The sequence below is a fragment of the Esox lucius genome, chromosome 17 (genome assembly GCF_011004845.1).
Source record: "Esox lucius isolate fEsoLuc1 chromosome 17, fEsoLuc1.pri, whole genome shotgun sequence".
Classification (NCBI taxonomy): Eukaryota; Metazoa; Chordata; class Actinopteri; order Esociformes; family Esocidae; genus Esox; species Esox lucius.
This window is the reverse complement of record NC_047585.1, coordinates 26,652,611-26,671,163: the sequence shown is the minus strand read 5'-3', so window position 1 is coordinate 26,671,163 and position 18,553 is coordinate 26,652,611. Positions and strand designations below refer to the sequence as shown.

General features: G+C 45.7%; 1 protein-coding gene across 5 annotated transcripts in view; it reads right to left on the bottom strand.

Moving 5' to 3' along the window:
* The window catches only part of celsr2 (cadherin, EGF LAG seven-pass G-type receptor 2), a 64,954-nt gene that overhangs the window by 2,584 nt on the left and 43,817 nt on the right, over positions 1 to 18,553 (bottom strand). For all 5 annotated transcript variants that reach the window (XM_034287348.1, XM_029114102.2, XM_029114103.2 and 2 more), the window contains exons 6-33: positions 16,820 to 16,977; positions 16,187 to 16,350; positions 15,309 to 15,434; positions 12,953 to 13,119; positions 9,978 to 10,157; positions 9,729 to 9,842; positions 9,471 to 9,645; positions 9,216 to 9,357; positions 9,002 to 9,122; positions 8,687 to 8,870; positions 8,372 to 8,473; positions 8,189 to 8,283; positions 7,777 to 7,986; positions 7,138 to 7,321; positions 6,594 to 6,918; positions 4,442 to 4,609; positions 4,210 to 4,333; positions 3,823 to 4,023; positions 3,224 to 3,398; positions 2,986 to 3,098; positions 2,750 to 2,832; positions 2,041 to 2,167; positions 1,834 to 1,944; positions 1,560 to 1,690; positions 1,271 to 1,359; positions 987 to 1,148; positions 388 to 624; positions 78 to 300 (exon numbers count right to left, since the gene is read on the bottom strand). In XM_034287348.1, coding sequence (XP_034143239.1) covers positions 78 to 300; positions 388 to 624; positions 987 to 1,148; positions 1,271 to 1,359; positions 1,560 to 1,690; positions 1,834 to 1,944; positions 2,041 to 2,167; positions 2,750 to 2,832; positions 2,986 to 3,098; positions 3,224 to 3,398; positions 3,823 to 4,023; positions 4,210 to 4,333; positions 4,442 to 4,609; positions 6,594 to 6,918; positions 7,138 to 7,321; positions 7,777 to 7,986; positions 8,189 to 8,283; positions 8,372 to 8,473; positions 8,687 to 8,870; positions 9,002 to 9,122; positions 9,216 to 9,357; positions 9,471 to 9,645; positions 9,729 to 9,842; positions 9,978 to 10,157; positions 12,953 to 13,119; positions 15,309 to 15,434; positions 16,187 to 16,350; positions 16,820 to 16,977 — 4,391 coding nt within the window. The remainder of the gene's footprint in view (positions 1 to 77; positions 301 to 387; positions 625 to 986; positions 1,149 to 1,270; positions 1,360 to 1,559; positions 1,691 to 1,833; positions 1,945 to 2,040; positions 2,168 to 2,749; positions 2,833 to 2,985; positions 3,099 to 3,223; positions 3,399 to 3,822; positions 4,024 to 4,209; positions 4,334 to 4,441; positions 4,610 to 6,593; positions 6,919 to 7,137; positions 7,322 to 7,776; positions 7,987 to 8,188; positions 8,284 to 8,371; positions 8,474 to 8,686; positions 8,871 to 9,001; positions 9,123 to 9,215; positions 9,358 to 9,470; positions 9,646 to 9,728; positions 9,843 to 9,977; positions 10,158 to 12,952; positions 13,120 to 15,308; positions 15,435 to 16,186; positions 16,351 to 16,819; positions 16,978 to 18,553) is intronic.

Here is an 18,553-nt window from a genome sequence, read left to right as displayed (position 1 = left end):
TGTTGAGTTCAGAAAGAGTGGTGTATTCTGGGTGTTCTGATTGGACCTGGATGCCCTGTTGTCTTGCCAACACTCACTCTGATCCTGACGAGTCACCATCCACTGTCCCCGCCTTGATGCTCATGGCCACACCATTGAGCTGATCTGACAGGCTGGGTTTGGCCCCGCCCCTTCGACTCTCACTGGACGACGAGCCCTGGGAGGAGGCGTGACCAGGGGCATTCTCCGAAAGCTGGTTATGGATCCGGTTGATGCCGTTTCTCTCCGCGATGGGGGAGAGCTGCTTCTTCTTCAGGATTCCTACGTTGGAAAATAAACAGACACTGACTCCAAAGTTCATCAGGGTCGTCAGGCGGAACGGGAGACCCCCTGTGGCGTGGAGCTGACCTTTCTGTGGGTGTGCGCTGAGGTTGGGGAGACTGGGCAGCAGCATCATCATCACGCCGTCCCTCCCGTAACCCTCGGCCTGGTCCCCGGGCCGCTCATCTGGCAGGCCCCGGTTCTCCCGGGTCTGGCCCAGCTCCAAGCCCTCCACCATCAGCCTGTCTGCTCCTCCCTGGCCCTCAGTGTCACCGGCTGTGGTCACGTAGTCCCCCGGCCAGTACAGCTTACTGAGATTGTTATCTGAGGAACAACCGGACACGGCTTCCATCTTAAACATCTGATGCATTACATTAAGTTATGCTGTGGTCTTTCAAGAGCAGATTCTAGTCATTAGCATTTTATTGACGTAGGACAGTACTGTGCTGCGCAGGAGTGGCCAGATCTGTGGGTGGTGCGTGGGTGTAGTACAGTGTGCTGTTTAAACAAATTCCATATACCACATGGGTGTGGTGACCTATGACTGGTATTACAGTTAAAGAGTTTGTATAAAGGTCATATTGTGTTGTTCCTCTGGTCACTCTGGGTGGGTAGGACAAGTCATGCAACTGCTGGCTAATGGAATGGTCTGTCTGAGCAGAGGAACACAACCACCAGTGACATACCGTGAGGGTGTGGTCTTTTGGACACGTCGGAGGCCATGCTTTCCCAGCATTCCTCTGGTGGGTAGGGCCCCTCTTCCTCGCTGTCAGAGGAGTGGGTGGAGGCATACGATCCGCTCTGGTCGTCCTCCAGAGACAGGTCACTGTCTGAGTCTGAGTCACGATCTGTGGTAGTACACACACAGGTGCACACATTAGCTCCTGTACGCATCAGTGATTGAGCTATGCACGAGAAGCTGCTAAACGCAGTCACACTGATCACAATGCCGTTAGAGTTGGAGACCTACCATCCAAACGCTCTTTAGTTTCATGGAAGAGGGAGCCATGCTCGTTTAGAGAAATGTGTGCTTGGCTGTTATTGAGCCCCCCATCATCCCTGTGGAACACAACAGGATGTGAAACAGGACATGAAGACAACTCTCCCAACTCCTTAATGTTCGCTACGCATGTGAATCCAAAAGGCTCTTCTAAATGTATTACAGTACATAATGACCATCATAAAACACACATTTTCAAAGTATTTGTAAAACGTCCTGATGCAGGAGGCCCTGTTGTGTCCCTCCGGGCTTGCCGTACCTGAGAACAAAGGGGACGTAGCTTTGCTGGCTCTTGCCGCTCTGTATGGTGCCATTCAGAGACACACTGGAGTCTCCGAATGGCAGGTGGTACAGTCTGCCGTCCGTATAGCTGGTGTTACAGTTATAGGCCTGGATGACAGCAGAGGAACAATGTAGGAGAGGTAGAAATCAATAAAAGCACCAAACATTTAAGCTACTGCACTTGGTAATAGCCTAAGTCCAAAGGCCATGGAATGGCAGCTAACATAGCTGTACTAGTTTCAGGAACTCACCAAGGCCTTGGACTTGACCATGGGATCTGGACGTTTGCGGCTGCAGCAGTAGCGCATGGCGTTCCTTGCCTCTTTGCTGAAGACAATGCGGAAGAAGAAGATGAAGGGACCCTGGGACAGACAAAATCAAGCCAATAGATTTTACAGTCAAACCAGCAATCGTCTTTCCACACTGGGATCAGTGAGAGAGAGAAAAAAACTGTTTACCTGTAGACAACTGAACCCAGCAAACAAGTAGTGGAAGATGATCATGTCACTGTTAACTGAGAGTACAGCAAACAGGCATGTGATGGTGACCAGGAAAAGAACCCCACATGCTGTCCTCAACCCGGATCTAGTCACACACCCACATGGAAAGATCACAGGTAACATTAGCATAGTATGTTTTTTGACCTCATGCAATCCATCACCAACATTCGCCTACTGTTCAACCTTCTTGTTAAAGCTTGCATCCATTAGAAAACCATGGTGCTTACCTACAGAGCCGCGAGGCAACTGCCGCTCCCTACCTTCAGTCGGTGCTAAACCCCACATCTCTACCGAGCTGTGTTCTACTACCACTTCGTGAACTAAAGCGTTTCTTTGTTCTAGCTTTGCGGATAGCTACTTCATTGAATAAAGTGTGCTTACTCTTACTAAACTGTGTGGTTGTCCCACCTAACTATATTCAGATAATGCACTAACTGTAAGCTACTAAATTACTAAAATGTAAATGTAATGTCATCCATGCATACTAATGATCAGCAGTTTAGTGAACTGGTGTTTCACTGTCAATTCTAGGACACAATGCCCTCTCTTGTGGTCTATGAAGTCCTCTAGTCATGTACCCTTAGGACACAACAGCATGCCTGTATTAAGGAGGTAATTTCGTGTAATTTCCATGGAGTTTTTATTCAGGCATTGACATGGGACTCACACAGGGACCTCTTTCTTCTCAAAGCTATGGTGTTTCAGAGAGCATGATGCTCTGGAGGCCAGGATGTATAGGAAGATGTTCATCTGGAAAAAACAATTTAAGTCACAGTTACGTATTTATGCAACATAAGAACACCCAATCAGCTACCCATATTAAACAAAAACTAAACAGTTTACACAGCATCATGCCGTATAAAACACACAATAGACTGAATTTAAGAGGTGGAGTGAACTCACCAGCACGACCACAGTGATGGGTCCTGCCAGGCTCCAGATGAGAGTGTCGTACATGGACAGCCAGCAGAAGTCTGGGTTCCCATAACCTTCAGGGTCCAGCCCGACGGCAAGGCCTGGACAACACAAAATCCAAACCCACAAGGAACTACTGGTCACTATCAAATGACTACAACAGATCTGGTGACCACTATTACCAGATACATGATAGTTGACATTGTCTGCATGTCTGTGTTAAGACCTGTGATAAAGGCCGGCACGCCCCAGCCAATCATGTAGTAGAAGCGCATGGGTCCGTAGTTGATGTCTCGTATTTCACTCAGCATGCGGTAGACATGGAGGCCTTCCAGGAAGAGCCAAGAGAAGGTGCACAGATAGAAGAAATGCAGCAGGATGGCAATTATTGTGCACACAAACTGCAGAAACAAAAAGGGAGGGAGGGAATGAAAGGAAAGAAAGTCACTATGTTGGATATCACAGGGTTAAAAATTGCCTCATTATTATTTCTGTCTAGTATTTTATCAGCCTGTACAGTGCCTTGAGCAAGTATTGGCCCCCTTTCTTATTTTCTCCAGACCAAAACCCAACAGAGATGTTGTGGCAGGACCTGAAACGGGCAGTTCTGCATGGAGGACTGGAACAAAAACAGATGAACAGCTACAGGAACAGTTTGATTTCAGTCACTGTAGAGAAAGGTGGTAGTGGAAACCCCAGTTACTGAGTATGGGGGGGAACAGAGAACTTGGATGTTCCCAAATATCTTCTTAAATACATATGAATTAAGCACCAAGTCTTCTTGTTTACTGAAGGTCCAATCTACTATTAAGTTCAGTAGTTTACCGGATTATCTGCCTGGTTAATGCCCAGGATGAAGAGGAGTTGGGAGAAGAAGAGGGCGGTGGCTCCGTTGCTGATGATGCTGGTCTTGTTGCAGTGCATGGCCCTCAGGCAGAGCAGGAAGAGGGTGGTGAGCAGCAGAAATCCCAGGGTCACGCCCACCGTGCTCCATGTCACCAGCTTCACGGGCAGGATCTCCCCGTTCTGAAAGGACAAACAGGAAGGCGTAAGTCGAGGGACGGAATGGCTTAAGGCTTGAGGCTGAACATTTTGATTTAAGCAGGGCTTTGTATGGCAAATACAGAACAAGGCCAGTTTAGGGATTAGAGTGTTATGTCTAGAGACAGTATGGTATTCATGTGTCTGGTGTAGTGGTGGGGTCTTTCTCACCTCCCTCCTGGAGATGTCCATTAACACAGCAAAGCTGGTCATATGATAACACTGGCAGCTGATGTGAGTGTTGTTCCTGAACACCACCTCACAGCCTTTCGCAGACCAGCCTCCGTTCCCTGCCCTGCCAATCACAGTCAGAATGAGGGATTTTCAGTTTCAAGCTAAGTAGAAATCCACAGTTTCTACAGCTTAAATAGCTAGTGTGTGTGTGTGTGTGTTTGTAACTCACAGTAATGAGTGGTTCCAGAACACACAAATGGGTTTAGAGCGCTCCTCAGAGGTGACCAGGCGGAACTGCACCGTGATTGGTTTGTCCAGAGTGTGTTGCAGCAGCTCCTCGTTGTCATGGACTGTAATGCTGACGACCGGTGTGTTGATGACCGGACGCTTGGGAACCCTGAGGGACGTCACGCACAACCATCACAAAACCAAATGGGGGAAGTCACACAAAACCCATCAAAAAAACAACTGAGGGACGTAAGGCACAACAAACCACTAACAAAGATACAACCCACACTTCCAGCCTTTTCAAGTCCCTTAACCTCCACTAACATACAGTTCCTGTCAAAAGTTTAGACACTTACCTACTTTTTTTTTAATCCCCTGCTGATTGTGTACGTTTGCCCACTGACAAAGAAATGATCAGTCTATAATTTTAATGGCAGGTTTATTTGAACAGTGAGAGACAGAATAACAACAAAAAAATCCAGAAAAAAACATGTCAAAAATGTTATAAATCGATTAGCATTTTAATGAGTGAAATTAGTATTTGATCCACTCTTAAAGGGAGTGCTCCTAATCTCAGCTTGTTACCTAATATAAAAGACACCTGTCCACAGAAGAAATCAATCAATCAGATTCCAAACTCTCCACCATGGCCAAGACCAAAGAGCTGTCCAAGGATGTCAGGGACAAGATGGTAGACCTACACAAGGCTGGAATGGGGTACAAGACCATCGCCAAGCAGCTTGGTGAGACGGTGACAACAGTTGGTGCGATTATTCGCAAATGGAAGAAACACAAAAGAACTGTCAATCTCCCTCTATCTGGGGCTGCATGCAAGATCTCACCTCGTGGAGTTGCAATGATCATGAGAACGGTGAGGAATCAGCCCAGAACTACACAGGAGGATCTTGTCAATGATCTCAAGGCAGCTGGGACCATAGCCACCAAGAAAACAATTGATAACACACTACACCGTGAAGGACTGAAATCCTGCAGCGCCCGCAAGGTCCCCCAGCTCAAGAAAGCACATGTACAGGCCCATCTGAAGTTTGCCAATGAACATCTGAATGATTCAGAGGAGAACTGGGTGATTGTGGTCAGATGAGACCAAAATCGAGCTCTTTGGCATCAACTCAACTCACTGTGTTTGGAGGAAGATGAATGCTGCCTATGACACCAAGAACACCATCCCTACCGTCAAACATGGAGGTGAAAACATTATGCTTTGGGGGTCTTTTTCTGCTAAGGGGACAGGACAACTTCACAGCATCAAAGGAACGATGGACGGGGCCATGTACCGTCAAATCTTGGGTGAGAACCTCCTTCCCTCAGCCACGGCATTGAAAATGAGTCATGGATGGGTATTCCAGCATGACAATGACCAAAACACACAGCCAAGGAAACAAAGGAGTGGCTCAAGAAGAAGCACATTAAGGTCCTGGAGTGGCCTAGCCAGTCTCCAGACCTTAATCCCATAGAAAATCTGTGGAGGGAGCTGAAGGTTGGAGTTGCCAAACGTCAGCCTAGTAACCTTAATGACTTGTAGAAGATCTGCAAAGAGGAGTGGGACTAAATCCCTCCTGAGATGTGTGCAAACCTGGTGGCCAACTAAAATAAACGTCTGACCTCTGTGATTGCCAACAAGGGTTTTGCCACCAAGTACTAAGTCATCCTCTTCGCACCGGTCCCTGCTTAGACTGCTGCCCCCGCGACCCGGCCCCGAATAAGCGGAAGAAGATGGTATGGTATGGTATGGTACTAAGTCATGTTTTGCAGAGGGGGCGAATACTTATTTCACTCATTAAAATGCAAATCAATAACATTTTTGACATTCGTTTTTTCAGGATTATTTTTTTTGTTATTCTGTCTCTCACTGTTCAAATAAACCTACTATTAAAATTACAGATTGATAATTTATTTGTCAGTGGGCAAAAACAGCAGGGGATAAAATACTTTTTTCCCCTCACTGTACATACAACATACATATTTCCCTATATACCTGTCCTTGACCAACATACACATATCTATCCACTACTGATATACTATACTACCCATCGGTAATGGTGGAGCCCTAACTATACTACCAGCATGTATCGAAGTATCAAGGGGTAGGTCAGGGGTCAACAAGGAACTAGGTACATTTCTATCCCTCCCACCTTAGACTCCTCTTATCGGGGTCATAGCTCTCAGGCAGCAGTGAGGCCAGGCTGTGAAAGATTATCACACTAGCGATGGCTTCCTCCTCGGGTGTGTCAGAACCTCGATGCCGTCTCTTTCTGTTGGACGTGTGGTTCCTCAGAGAGGCTTCTGGGAAGGCGTCCAGATGGCGGTTGCCTTTGTTCTCCACAGGCAGCTCGAAGACGGTGTCAGGGAGGGTGACAGCCGTCTCCTGGTCCTGAGGTCTCAGCCCTCGGAGAGACTGGTAGCGAGGGAGCTTGGCGCCGGGAAAGTTCATCTTCTGGAGGCGATCGACTGAGATGACTGCAAAGAAAAGAAGCTTGGTCAGACAGACCACCACACAAACACAGGTGGTTTAATGCTACATGTATTAACCCACATCTGTCACTAGACACCAATTAACAAATACATTCCAACAGTGTATTTCCATTCAACTACAGGAATGTTGAAGCAGACGGTAAATATCCCTCCAGTCTGTTTAACCCGTCACATGCCGACAGTTCCACAGAAGACCACACCCACCTATGTGCGGGGTGACGATGGTGAAGGGGCTAAGGTAGGTCTTTCTCATGTTCTGTGCCAAGGTGTTGGCATATTCCTCATACTGACGCAGCAGGGCGGCCGTGCCCCCCTCCGTCTGCTGGATCAGCTCCCAGTGTGGCCTTGTGACCGGGGAAAGGATGGCACTGCCTACACACACCAGGTTCTGAAGGTGGGGGGAAGGGCAGCGGGTTAGGGTGGGCTGCTACGGTGTAATGTAGAGAACCGTTATGGAGTGTAATGTAGTGCAATATATTGTTGTGGATTGGAATCTTGTGTAGCACTGTTTCCCAATCCTGGTCCTCGGGACCCAAAGATTTGCACGTTTTTGTTTTTGCCCAAGCACTCACACACCTGTTTTAAATGTTGCCCTACCACTTACACACTTGATTGATGTAATCAACCCATCATCATGTCTTTCATTTGAATCAGTGTTGTATAGTGTTTTGATGTAGTGTATTGCAGTGTTATGTAGTGTAAAATACTGTTGTGTAGTGTTATGTTGTGTAGTGTTATGTAATGCTGTGAAGTGTAAAGTAGTGTGGTGTTATGCAATGCTGTGTAGTGTGGAAAAGTGTTATGTAATGCTGTGCAGAGTAATGTAGAGTAGTATTGAGCTACCTCAGTAAAGTGGACATCCTGCGTGGCTGTCAGGTTGAAGCCCTGCTGGTTGCTCTCATACTGAAGGAGGCTCTGGGTGAGGCGGTAGGCCACCTTCACGTCACTGCCATAGTATTCCCCTGTGTGAAGCGTGGCATTGGCCAACATGGCTGCCGTCTGCTGGACCCGGCCAGAGTCCAAGAGAGACATGTTACGGGCCAACTTCTCCGACTGGACCAGGGAGAGAGACAGGAAGGGAGAACCATCTAATAAAACCATTACATCGTAAATGTATAAAACCTGAATAAGACATCTGACATATTGCTGCAAAATCAGCTTGTCAGTGAACCGAACAGCATGATGTCATTGATGTGAACGGAGGACTTGGTCATTGGGAGCTATGAGGGGTGAATGACTTGTGGTTTAGCTGTACCAAGGCCTTGAGTTTGGTGAAGGAGACAGAGGTGCAGTTGAAGAGGTTGGGGGGAAGCCATCCCTTGTGTTCATCACAGTGCCGGATAGCTGTGCCTAACACAGAAAGACAGAATGTACAGTATATGAAACAAGACAAAAAGAGCAACTTGTTGGAAGGACCCGAGCAAGTTCAAAAACCTACCAAGGGACCCCTTGGGACAGGGGATAGCGGCAGGTAAACCAAACTTAGTCCTGGGCCACCAGATCCCTGCCTTTATCGCCTGAGGACAACTGTCATAGATCACTGAGAGACAACGAGAGAGAGAGAGAGCAGGGAAGCCAATTAAATTAGTTGTACCTTCCAGCATGATAAAGAAAGAATGAATAATCTTTGAATCTAAAAATCTTCATTCTATGCAATTCTATGCACATTCATTTAAACAAATCAGTCCTGAATCAGCCCGTCAATTATGCCTTTGTCTGAAATACGCAAGACTTATTGTCTGGTGATGCAGACCTTCACAGCCACTGGGTGACACCTCAGCGAAGGGGTTGTCACAGCGGTCACACTGGCGCCCGATGACACCAGGCTTACACTGGCACTGACCACTGTCCCGGTCACACGTCCGCGAGAACGAGCCCACCGGGTAACAGTCACACATCAGACAGACCTCGCTGCCCTCTGGGCGGTAGTGGTTATCCTGAGGGACGGGAGAGAGGATGGGGGAGAGGACGGGAGACAGGAAGGGAGATGGGAAGGGAGACGGAGAGCCGTTGTTTTTCCTGGTCATTGAAGCGGTTGACACTGGGAATCATGGGTCGGCAGCCTCACCTTGCACCGACACTCGCCGCTGGTCTTGTTGCAGTCGGAGTCGAAGCCCTTGTCCGTCTCACAGCCACAGGGACCACATGTCTTGTGTCCCCACCAACCCCTGGGACACGGCAGGTCGGTCCTGGGGAGGGACACAGTCAGAAACACACGCACACGGCCTTCTAGTAACGTGGACTGAAAACAAAGCAGGAGAACTGATGAGGGATTCACTCACTTCTTCTCACAGTACTGCCCGAAGTGGTTGCCTGGACAGTCGCAGGTGTAGCCGCGGGAGGAGCTAGACTTCCTGGAGCAAGCTGATTGGTGCTCACAGGGATTCAACACACATGCATCTGTGCAGTTATCACCATAGTAACCTGGAAGACAAACAACCCAGCAACATTTCATAAGTTGAGCCTAGGAGAAATCAACGATAAAGGTTGGACAGTGTGGTCACCATATCTAACCATGAGGAAGATAGCGGACTGACCGGTGAGACAGGTACAGGAGTGGCCGTCCCAGTCGTCGCTGCAGTAGCTGTTGGGGGGGCAGGGACTGGACACGCAGGGGTCTGGGACGCTGCAGCCCTCCTCGACATTGACCCTCCTGGCCTGGGCCAGGCTGAGAGACACAGAGCCGGAGGAGGTCTCTCCCACACGCAGACCCTGCAGAGAACGCAGAACACACTCAGACACGTGGACACACAATCCTTGGTGATGTGTGTGTGAGTGACAGCAGGATTAGTGACCTGGACACAGCCACGGAAGCCTTGCTGGATTTTCCCATCAGCCCCGACAATCCCACCAACACTCAGTGCCTTGACCTTCGCCCCCTTCAGTTTGTTGTCCACCTCCATGCTGGCCTGGAGATTTGGGAAACACACACAGTGGTACATGATGAAAACACACACAGTAGACTAGCAGCCTTCACGCCAGCCCAGCTACACCACGCAACACTCATAACAACACACACAGTCTGTCTTCTGAAAGCAGCTCACCGTGTAGAGGCCGTGGTCGAAGGACAGCACAGCCATGTGACGTGGCGAGCCACCAGTGACATCCCGCAGCTCCAGCAGTAGATGGTGCCAGTCCCCGTCATTCACCGTTACCTCCTCCACACGGGACAGGGTGGAGTCCTCCCCTCTCTGCAGAGACATCACCACACTGCCCCCACGCAGCTGGCGGAGTGGGGGAGGGAGGAGGAGGAAGGGGGCGGGGGAGAGAATGGAAGTGAGGGGCGGATGAGGACAGAGAAGGAGGGAGAGAGACAGACGCTTGCTTCAGTATCCATACAGATGACATGGAGACAGAGAGATAATGTCTCAGTATCCATATAGATGACATGGAGACAGAGAGATAATGTCTCAGTATCCATATAGATGACATGGAGACAGGGAGATAATGTCTCAGTATCCATATAGATGACATGGAGACAGGGAGATAATGTCTCAGTATCGATAAATAAGACATGGAGTCAGGAAGATAATGTCTCAGTATCGATAAATAAGACATGGAGAGAGATTCTTTTTGTCAATATCAGAGAATGTAAAGACAAACAGAACAGCTGTTCAAAAAAAAAAAGCACTGTTATTTTTCTGATACAGTAACTTTAAAACATGTTTGCATATAACTTCCACTCTGTCTGGACAACCACAACACCTGCCGTCATCTTTCAGATGTCAGAAAGAGGCATTTGTTAGTTGGCAAGCTTTTTCTGAAAGCCACAACATCAAATATTTAGAAGGCATGTTGCTGCACAGACAGCCAACAGGTGGAGCTTCACCCAGACTAGCCTCCAGCCACTGTGAGCTGCTGAAGTCATGCTGAGGTTATATGCTACAATGCACTGATCTACTCCAACACCAAACTGAGGGGGGAAAACATGCATAGTCTGACACAAAATGAGTGGAAATACAACTGCAATAAACCCCACCCAAACAGAATTCAAAAATGCATCATCTTAGCTCTTTGCTTTATGAATAATGTATGTCTAACTGGTTGATCTACAGTGTAGTCAATATTACCATCTACTATAGCCTAGTCAACACCTTTCCTTCTCACCTGAGATGAATGCGTAGTGCCGTTGAATCAAATAGTCCTCGAGTAGCACGTATTAATGGGAAATGTTGGAGATGTGTATATGTGTCAGATTTAGGAAGGCTCTACATAACTTTTTACTGTTCTAACTGCATTGATAACCAGTTTATTTAGAATAAGGCATCTTGGGGGCTTATATGTTGCTAATTACCATGGCTAAGTGCTGTATATAGAGAGTCCGAGAACCTACCTTAGTTGTCATATATTGCCCATGAACCACACATGTTCCTTATTGCATAATTAAGATATGGCAGAATTGGCCCATAGACAGTATATCAATGGTGCCATGAAGAACTATTTTCCCTCTTTTAGAGTTTCTTTATTTTGGTAGATTTTTGTGAACTCGAGAGCACAAATACGTGTATCCTTTTTACATTTATTTAATACGAAAACCCATCCCCTTGATAACTGTCTGAGAGCAGACTGCAACCAAAATCTTTGTTGCAGTCATTCCTAATAACATGCTTTACCTTAGATATTGGGTCAATACAATGGAATGCAGTGTTTAGATTTGGCCAGTCATAACAAAACATGTCATCCACCAAGCTCCTCTTTTCATTCGTTGGACTATAGAACTTTCATCCATGACTGAAGACAGGTGCTTCCAGGTGCATTTTGTCAAACATGAGTTGATATATTGAACAGCCTGGGTCCTGTTATGACTGGCGAAAACCAAAACACGGCATTCAACACAAAAGATCCAAAAGTCGGGATGTTTGGGAACCTCCTCACAACCAAACACTGGGACAGGCTGCATGGATTAGTGTTTTCTCACCAGTGGTGTGAGGCTGTGTGTGGTGAGTCAGTGTGGTGGTGTTCTCTGTACCTGTAGAGTGAGGTGTGTGTGGTGAGTCAGTGTGGTGGTGTTCTCTGTACCTGTAGAGTGAGGTGTGTGTGGTGAGTCAGTGTGGTAGTGTTCCCTGTACCTGTAGAGTGAGGTGTGTGTGGTGAGTCAGTGTGGTAGTGTTCTCTGTACCAGTAGAGTGAGGTGTGTGTGGTGAGTCAGTGTGGTGGTGTTCCCTGTACCTGTAGAGTGAGGTGTGTGTGGTGAGTCAGTGTGGTAGTGTTCTCTGTACCTTTAGAGTGAGGTGTGTGTGGTGAGTCAGTGTGGTAGTGTTCTCTGTACCAGTAGAGTGAGGTGTGTGTGGTGAGTCAGTTTGGTGGTGTTCTCTGTACCTTTAGAGTGAGGTGTGTGTGGTGGGTCAGTGTGGTAGTGTTCTCTGTACCTGTAGAGTGAGGTGTGTGTGGTGAGTCAGTGTGGTAGTGTTCTCTGTACCTGCAGAGTGAGGTGTGTGTGGTGAGTCAGTGTGGTGGTGTTCCCTGTACCTGTAGAGTGAGGTGTGTGTGGTGAGTCAGTGTGGTAGTGTTCTCTGTACCTGCAGAGTGAGGTGTGTGTGGTGAGTCAGTGTGGTGGTGTTCCCTGTACCTGTAGAGTGAGGTGTGTGTGGTGAGTCAGTGTGGTAGTGTTCTCTGTACCTTTAGAGTGAGGTGTGTGTGGTGAGTCAGTGTGGTGGTGTTCCCTGTACCTGTAGAGTGAGGTGTGTGTGGTGAGTCAGTATGGTAGTGTTCTCTGTACCTTTAGAGTGAGGTGTGTGTGGTGAGTCAGTGTGGTAGTGTTCTCTGTACCAGTAGAGTGAGGTGTGTGTGGTGAGTCAGTGTGGTGGTGTTCCCTGTACCTGTAGAGTGAGGTGTATGTGGTGAGTCAGTGTGGTAGTGTTCTCTGTACCTGTAGAGTGAGGTGTGTGTGGTGAGTCAGTGTGGTAGTGTTCTCTGTACCTGTAGAGTGAGGTGTGTGTGGTGAGTCAGTGTGGTAGTGTTCTCTGTACCTGTAGAGTGAGGTGTGTGTGGTGAGTCAGTGTGGTAGTGTTCTCTGTACCTGCAGAGTGAGGTTGTGATGCTGCGCTGCGTTGATGTGCAGCAGGATGGCACTAGGCTGGCGTGTGCGGAACATGAGCTCTAAATGCCAGGGAACTTTCACCACCGCTGCCAGGTTAGTCCACTGCAATAGGCTGTTACCCAGGAAACGCTGTGGGTTGGACATCACTGAATCCAGAAATAAGGAGTGAAGGAGGAAAAGAGAGACAGACAGAGGGGGGAAGGGGGGGGTAAAAGAGAGGAATTAGGAAATTGCTGCTAACAAAAAGTAGGCAACGTGATGATAATTTCCACCCACAGTAATGCATTCTGCAATCAGATCTGAACAACCCAGCTCCAATTTATGGTGGGCACAGACTGAAAACATCCAACCACAGGTCAATCGGGAGTTACTAGTAGCTTTATATTAGTGAGTTCCAGGACAGGCTTCCAACTACTGTCTAATTAACTTAACATTGACTGGCTATTCATTTGATCTTTCTGCCCTTGTCAGGCTGTGTGATGGGTACCTTTTGCAGTTGCTAAAGATTTGTGCATCTTGTTGGGTGACAGAAATACTTTCAACTTTCCCCTAAAACACCTAAAAACTGCTGAATAACCAAAAGGCTGGTATATTCCTCTTTTTCTAAATGCACATTTAAAGGGTTGGATGCCCTATGAAAGATGAATTTCACAAAAAAAGTGACATTATTTTTCTCCATGAATAACTGCAATAAGACAATTAAAAATAAACTGAAAACATAATTTTGGAACAATTTAAAACATAATTCTTGTAAGGTTTAATTAACCTTGGTTGTGGACCAGGGACCAAGGGACATTTAGCAGGACAGAAGAGAATGTGCCTAAGTGAGTAAATTGGCAAATCATTCTTTTATTGCGTAAAATCCCCCAAAAAATGGCAGTTGCTGCATGGCCATCTTTGGCCATTTTAACTAGATAACCATTAAATATATGAATAACATACAAAGACAGTAACAGGAGCCAAACACCACAGAGATAGACCAGTAGTGTATGTGTCTGTATAAAGCAATATTAACGTGGAACCATACTACATTATGCCTTGTCGTCGTCCTCTCTCCCAATTTTCCTGAGTTTGATGAGTCACATGTGTTAACTGCTTCCCTCCTGGAACCCTCTACCCCCACCACCCACACACCCACCCCCCCTTTCCCAACCCCTTTCAATCTCCATCCTCCTCAAATCCCTTAAAAGGGAGAAAGAAGTGGTCCTTTATCACTTAGCTTTCGCTCAAAACTAAAACAAGGGTGCTTTTGGGCAATTTACTTAGTAGTGTCCCCTTTCATCTTCTTTCTCCCTCTTTCTTCACTTTGGCCCTCCCCCCCCACTCTCTCCCCCATTCCCTTCCCCACTCTCTCCCCCATTCCCTTCCCCACTCTCTGTCCCAGCTTGTAAATCAGCCAAACCGCTGCCTGTAAAACTGTCAAACCTCTGCAGAACTCTAAGAAGAGCTCAGAGAAGAAATGGAAACTAGTAATGCCATGACACACACACACACGCCTTTTAAACAGAAAGGCCAGACATGTACACATCAATCCGAGGTGATGTATTTATAATTCTAATAGATGGCACTTAGCAGGGGCATTGCTATGATGCATGGATGGTACAGTACCACAAGAGATGCACAAAACAGTGCTTTTCCAAGTCAATGTGATTCTACATCTTCTTGCCTGCTTATAGAGTTTATAGAGTGTCTGTGTAAACATTTTGTGACAATTGCTGGTGTAAAAAGGGCTTTTATAATTATAATGATAATATAAAAATGTGATTTAATGCCAGTCAAGACTGATTCATTAAAAGGTTATTGCAAATCACATAGCATGCATACCTGTCATATACAGATGATTGTTACAATCCCTTTTAAATGTCGGGCATGAGCAATACTCAGTCCACAACAATATATGTCAGCAAATGAAAAGGTCAGTGTCACCAAAAACACCTGGTTGTTGAGTTATGGTTCAGCCCATAACCTAAAGCAGGGGTGTCAATACGGTTCCACGAAGGGCTGAGTGTCAGCAGGTTTTTGTTTTTTCCTAGAAACTAACCAATTAGTGACCAAATTAATCAATCTAGTACAAGGTGAGAGTGAAAACCTGCAGACACTCTGCCCTCCATGGAACCCTTTTGACACCTCTGACCTAGAGTCTAGTTGGTTGTAGAAGAGCTGGGGATATTGTCTGTCTGAAGGGAAATGTAATCCTCCTATTACACATCTGTTAAGTCCATTACTTAAAGGGTCTGTGACGGTAGGTTACGAGCAAAGAAGATCCTGGTAAGCTTTGATTGAACGTGTGAACCACGTCTATGTTTTCCATACACCTCAAATGTTTCTCACTTACCCTTCTCGCAGTTCTGGCCTCCAAAACCTAGGGGGCAGTCACAGCTAAACGAGCCCCAAAGATTGACACAGGTCCCTCCATTCAGACATGGGTTGTTGTTGCAGAAGTGCCGTTTAGCAGAGCATCCTATGGAGGTAAAAAGCATTAATGTTTAATGAGTCTTTTGTTGTTAATTTTCTCAAAATCTAAATCCTATGCAGCTGAACATCTTATTATCACAACCATGTGAAACTGACAGTTACGGCAAATGAGTGACTTTTGCAACCAAACCATTTGGAGATGAGAACAGTGCTTGCTAATGTTCTGATGATACCGCTTAGAAGTGCAGGAATTTGGGTAGGAACAGTCCTACCTCATACCTCAGTATCCATATCCTGGGTATTTTAAATGGGATTCCTGCAGGCTAGGTTAGCTTACTCCAGTGTGCTTGCCCAAGTTAAAGCCTCGCAGGATGTTAAGAATCTTTTTTCTTTACAGGTCTTTTAATAGCCATTACATTATGAAAATTATTATTAAAAAAATATTTTCTCGACAGGCAGGCGTCCAACAGATGAACATGTTTCTGGTGGAAGTTAATGTATAAAGTTCTAATGAAAGCAATGTTAACTTTTCTTCTTGGTTAACAAATATAATTAAAGTACACTGCAATATCAGAGTTGACTCAACAAATTTATTTACTCTTTAAAGTACCATTTATAAATATGAATATTTATTAGAATATTGGAAAGGCAATTTCCCTCCAAAACTCCATGATACCATCTTTGGTAAAAGGCTTTGAGAAAACGTTTCAGCTAACTTCATTATGACAAGAAATAATAAAGATATTTATAAACAGTTTCACAGGGTTCAGTCAAAAGGCAGCCCAAAATGTTACTGACCTGGTATGGTGCCATTGTTAGCAATGAAGCTTGCCATATCAACGTGGCGGTTGTCAATCCTCAGGTCCTTCAAGCAGCCCACAAACTGGCGGTTCTGTACCGGGAAGTCCTCGGGCAGTTTGGGCACGCCCCCCAGTAGGAGAGGACCAGTCAGGTCCAGAGATCTACAATAGACAGAAAGGACAGAGTCAGACACATTTAATAGATGACACTCAGGCTTCTAGGAGCTCTACCTCTATATCACAACACAAACAGTGAAAGAATTCATTAAATATTTATCACAGACCCAGATTGTGCAGCTTGTATTTTTCCAGGGAGGAAAACACCCCCAATGAACAAAAATATGTTTTGCTCTGGAAAGCCAATTGGGATTTCTCTTTTGCACCTGTGCTCACCACAGAAGTAAACTAGAACACAAGGGTAAGCTCAGCTTGTGTAAAACATAAAAAAACCATTCATGGCTGCAAAAGGCTGAAAGTGCTTTTACTGACATAGTATAAGATGGAAATTTGCAGTGTAGAAGGAAATACCAGTGAAACACCCTCCCGTGCCATTACTTTTACTGACATAGTATAAGATGGAAAATTGCAGTGTAGAAGGAAATACCAGTGAAACACCCTCCCGTGCCATTACTTTTTGGATCCAGTTTGGCTGCCCTGGGCGGAGCAAGTGTAGTTTCCGATCAGATGACCAAATCGCAGTGCCACTGAGGTGTCACAGTTGTCCACGGTTACTACGACGACCTTCAGGTCAGACGGACCCTGGGGGAGGCCGGCTTGGTTAAGAATTGGCTGTGAGAAAAGAGGAGTGGTTGAGGGTCAAATAAAAAACAACTGCATAGCAAGTAGCACATGGTGACAGTTTCTTAACAGTACAGCCTATAGAGGTTTCACTATTATTTCCTGAATAGACAACACTGTATGTGCTTAAACAGAAGGTGGAAAAAGACGATATACAATGATTGATTATAGATGTTTGGTTATAGATGGTTAGAGCCTTTAAGGAGCTCACTGGGAGCATCCAGGGGATCATTCTCTGAAAAGAAAATCACATGTGCCTCTGAAGGATTATTTGATTCTAAAAATATGCTGAGGCACATGGATTCTTCCTCTTCAAGTCACAAAATAAAAAGTGCTGGTAAATTAGTGGAAGTTTATTTTTGTCTCAAACCATCCATGTCATTGTTTCTAATGTGTCACTGCCAAGTATATTTGGTTGCTCAGCAGAACATAAATAGCTTGCTTGTCTGACTTATGCTATACATCTCAGAATCTAAGTGTGATCAGTAATACATTGTCAGGAATGACAACCTATTTGTGGGTTTTTGTGGTCCGTTTATTTGTATTGCCTGTAATGAAACAATTGAAAATGCATTATGCAACTTATTATTTTTTTTACTTGTGAATTATTTTGGGAAAATATAATGGTCTGTTTAATGAAAAAAGTTGTACATTTATTTAACCTATAGCAGCCTAAGCTGTCCTCAGTCCTATTCAGTGGTTAAGGTGGCGCATTGCATTAGAGGTGGCAGATGAGATGGCTTAGCGGTCATATGTTGGGGATGTAATTGAAAGGTTGCTTGTTCTAGTCCCGGAGCCCACAGGGTAAAACTAATCTATGCAACCTTGAGCAAGGCACTCAATAGCAGCTCAAAGCTGTGTACATCTGGTTGCTGTGGTAACATGTATGCTAGCAGGAAGACATGACAACTGCTCATGTCAAGATAATTGGAAGGAAGATGGAAGAAAGGACTTAAATTGACAGCATTTGGTGTGTAATTTCCTATACATCTACTTTTCCACAATAATATAATGCATATCATCATAAAAATACTATTGAACCAAGTAGTTCTTTCAGGAGCCAAATCCACAGCTTTTCTTCCTATATTTTTCAGAAATAAACGCCATTTTGACCACTTTTTCTAAAAACTAGACAAAAACAAAATTCCATCCACTTCTCTGCTATGAAATGTGAAGTCAGAACATTTATTCCATTACCATAAAAATACTTCTGAAGAGTTAAACTTCTGAAGAGTACAAATTTACTGTGAAGCAGTTCCAATCCAGTGAAGAGTCAGAGGCTCATACGCACAGCAGAACATGCAGGCGCAGTGAAGCCCGGCACAGCAACGGTCTTATGCAACGCTCTTCTTCTTTTACATTGTGTGATGATAGGGCCTGAGGACATCTGGTTGGCTATTGATCATTGTCTTCACCACCTCCTCTGTATTCTGGCATAAAAGCCTGTGTTGACCACGTTCTCACTGAGAATGCTGGACCATCAACAGGAAGTAACATCTTGAATACTCACGTTCTCCCATGATTTTCTGGTTACTATTAGGTTCAAGAATCAAAGTGCATAAAATCT